This window comes from Nothoprocta perdicaria, unplaced genomic scaffold (assembly GCF_003342845.1).
Source record: "Nothoprocta perdicaria isolate Ctin4 unplaced genomic scaffold, notPer1 scaffold_464, whole genome shotgun sequence".
Taxonomy (NCBI): domain Eukaryota; kingdom Metazoa; phylum Chordata; class Aves; order Tinamiformes; family Tinamidae; genus Nothoprocta; species Nothoprocta perdicaria.
The window spans coordinates 219,147-222,087 of NW_020455715.1; the positions used below are offsets into that span (position 1 = coordinate 219,147).

General features: G+C 46.7%; 1 protein-coding gene across 1 annotated transcript in view; it reads left to right on the forward strand.

The window, feature by feature from the left end:
• Positions 1-2,591, forward strand: part of RHNO1 (RAD9-HUS1-RAD1 interacting nuclear orphan 1) — a 3,341-nt gene extending 750 nt beyond the window's left edge. Inside the window, exon 2 of the mRNA XM_026046949.1 lies at positions 1,877-2,591. Coding sequence (XP_025902734.1) covers positions 1,877-2,518 — 642 coding nt within the window. The 3' untranslated portion in view covers positions 2,519-2,591. The remainder of the gene's footprint in view (positions 1-1,876) is intronic.
• Positions 2,592-2,941: the final 350 nt, after the last annotated feature.

The window sequence follows — 2,941 nt, forward strand, 5'->3', positions numbered from 1 at the left end:
TCTTTTCCGTTTCTTTTCCGTTTCTTTTCCGTTTCTTTTCCGTTTCTTTTCCGTTTCTTTTCCGTTTCTTTTCCGTTTCTTTTCCATGTTTTTTTATTATTACTATTATTTATTGGCTTACTGCTTGAAATAATTCCCTCGAATTCCCTTGAAATAATAACAGACCCTGAGTGACGGATGTGAAAGTACTAGGCCTTTCATTTCAATTGGGCTTGAGGTATTCTAGTGCTGTGCTAAATTTAGAGCAAGTAATCCTAGAGTGGAGGCCTGAGTTGCCTATTTTGCACTCTTTTTCTGTGAGTTCTGAACAGTTTCTCTCCAAACAAGGCATCTAACGGGTTCCTTTTCTGGTTTGAAATAATATTGCAGGGATTGTTTGCATTGTCTCCGCCACTCAGTGTTTTAGCTTGTAATGTGAACAGCTTTAAGCACACAGCTACTATGAAGATGGTCAGGCTGTTCCCGTGCAGCAACTCCTGCCGCTCTGGGCAGTTCTGTTCCTGTTGCCTGGGTCTCCAAGCTCTTTACAGGGCAGCTCTGAGAAGCCTCGTTTCAAACCCACATTCCTCTGGCCCTGGGCGCTGGAGTTATTTTTGTGATGTCTTAACTTCAGAGCAGAACATGTTCATTTTTTTTTTCCCTTTTATATATGAAGGTGCCATACATAAACATACCAGCCTTTCAATTCTGAATGTACTATAATTATAAAACATATTTGAAGCCAACAGCACCGAACCTGTTAGCTGCTATCCCATCTGAGAATGCTGGTAGGTTTGCAACTTCCCAATCCATCTTCTGCACATCTTTCCTCAAGTCGTTGCGGTGGCAGCTGGAAGGTTTTCCTCATCCTGGGGGTATGTTAAGACTTCCACAGGCTTTTCACTCCAAGGCTTCTGCCCTGGTAAAACCCAGCTTGCCAGGAAGTCGCATCTTCAAGGTTAGCAGCTCTCTGGTCTTCTTAAGCTGTGTGCCAGGATGCACCTACTGCTGTTTCTGCTGCGCAGTGACTTTGCCTTCGAGCAGGACGGATGCACAATGGAAAATCATAATCCGTAATACAAATCACACAGTAATGCTTAATTTTTGAGAGACTGCAGTAACTCCAGAACACTGAAAGGGTCCTGTAGTTGGGTCCTGTAGCAGGTAGTTTCTACTCTGTTCTGAACACTACGTCCTCTGGAGAACGTGCAGAACGGTGAAGCCGATCCTTTCCACTGAGACTCAGGAAGGTAAAGAATACTTTAATAGAAGGGTTTCCAGCTTTCGAGTAATAGTCAAAGCTCAGCAATCTGAATTGCTGTGGAAGATCCAGACTGGCTTCTCTAAAATACTGACATTGGATGCCCAGGTGGTTTCTTCATCTTAGATAAATAAGGCTTTCAAAATACTCCCCAAAATATCTTTATTTCATAATTTATAGTTAATGTGGGCATCTTTTATTTGAAATCATCTTACATATATTGATGTAAATTGAACCTGTTCAGGGAGAGTGAGGTTGTAACTTGTTGAATTTATTCACTTACACTAAGATACAACAAGAAACCATGTGCAACTCTGAACTGTTTTAAATTAGCAGGAATTAGAGGAGAACATGTCAACTAAACTTAAAAAAAAAAAAATCCCAGTTCTTATGTGCATAACTTAGAGCAGCTCAGTTAAACTGTATTCCCTTTCCAGAGAAGAGTGGCAGAACATAGTTTCAAAGTTTAACAGAGTGTCCTGCTGACTAACTTGATTAGCAACTGCCTTTCTCTGCTGCAGAGCAGACCACTTAATGAAAACACTGAAGAAAGTTTGGATGGAGGGGGGGAGTAGAATGGGCTTGGCATTCCTTTCTCTGAGGAAAATTAATGTTTTAATCTGCCTTGCCCTGTAGGTGTGCCCACAGTTTGGAACATCAGAGCCAGTGAGCTTGGAAGGATGTCAGAAGAGTCACAGAGCCCAGAAGTGGGATGCTCTTCGTCAAGGAGGTGCTTCCCGAAAAGTTATGCCCTGCAAGTTTCCCCCTTTGACTTTTGAGACTTCAGAAGGACCCGCACGCCACTTGTCAGATTGCCCGGATCCCTCGAGGAGGAATGCACATCTCCCTCGCAGGCAGCCCCCAAAAAGGGCAGTGGCAAAAGCCAACATCCCAGCGGATAGTCCTGAAAAGGGCGGGGAACTCTCTTCCTCGCCTGACGCTCAGCCTGTAGAACCAGAAGTCTCTAGTTCCCCAGAGGCACGGGCTCAAACTCTGCCTTCTGGAAGGAGCCGGAGCTGCAGCAGCACTTTGCCGCAGATGAGTGGCCATGCCTGGCTGCCCCGCAGCACCTTGGCACTCGCTGTTGATCCCCCCCGGAGGGAGGATCTGACAACAGTGCTGGTCACAGATACTCCGGAGCATGCCTACGGACTGAAGGTGACCTGGAGGCAGCGGCCTCACATCCTGCGGTACCTGAGGGAGCGAGGAAGGCTGGCTGCCGAGGACATATTCGTGAAGATGAATCCGTCCTGGACCCTCCAGGAGAGGCCAAAGTGACTTTGCATTTGATGGGAGCAGTTAATTCTGTTACCTGCAAAGATGAATCTAAATAGAAAAGGGTATTTTTTCTACTATGAAAGGGTATTTTCAAGGATAAAGAAAGGCAGTAGCTTAAGCTGAAACCTGTATTATGGCTTACTGATCCTACTGAGAAATACTCTTAGATTTTTTTTTTCCTATTTTTATTTTGTTTAGCTTTCCTTTGGGGGGGGAGGGGAGTGCCTCCATGGAAGCTTTCTACTCCATAGGACTTCTCGCAAAAGCTGCTCCCCGAGCGCCGTGGCGAGCAGGGGCTGCAGATGGGGACCTGTCAGGAGCGGTGAGCGCGGGGGTGCCGAGCCCTCCCCGCGGGCGCTGCTGGGCGGCCAACGGCCACGCCCCTGCTCCAACGGCTGCTCCAACGGCCGCGCCCGGCGCGCC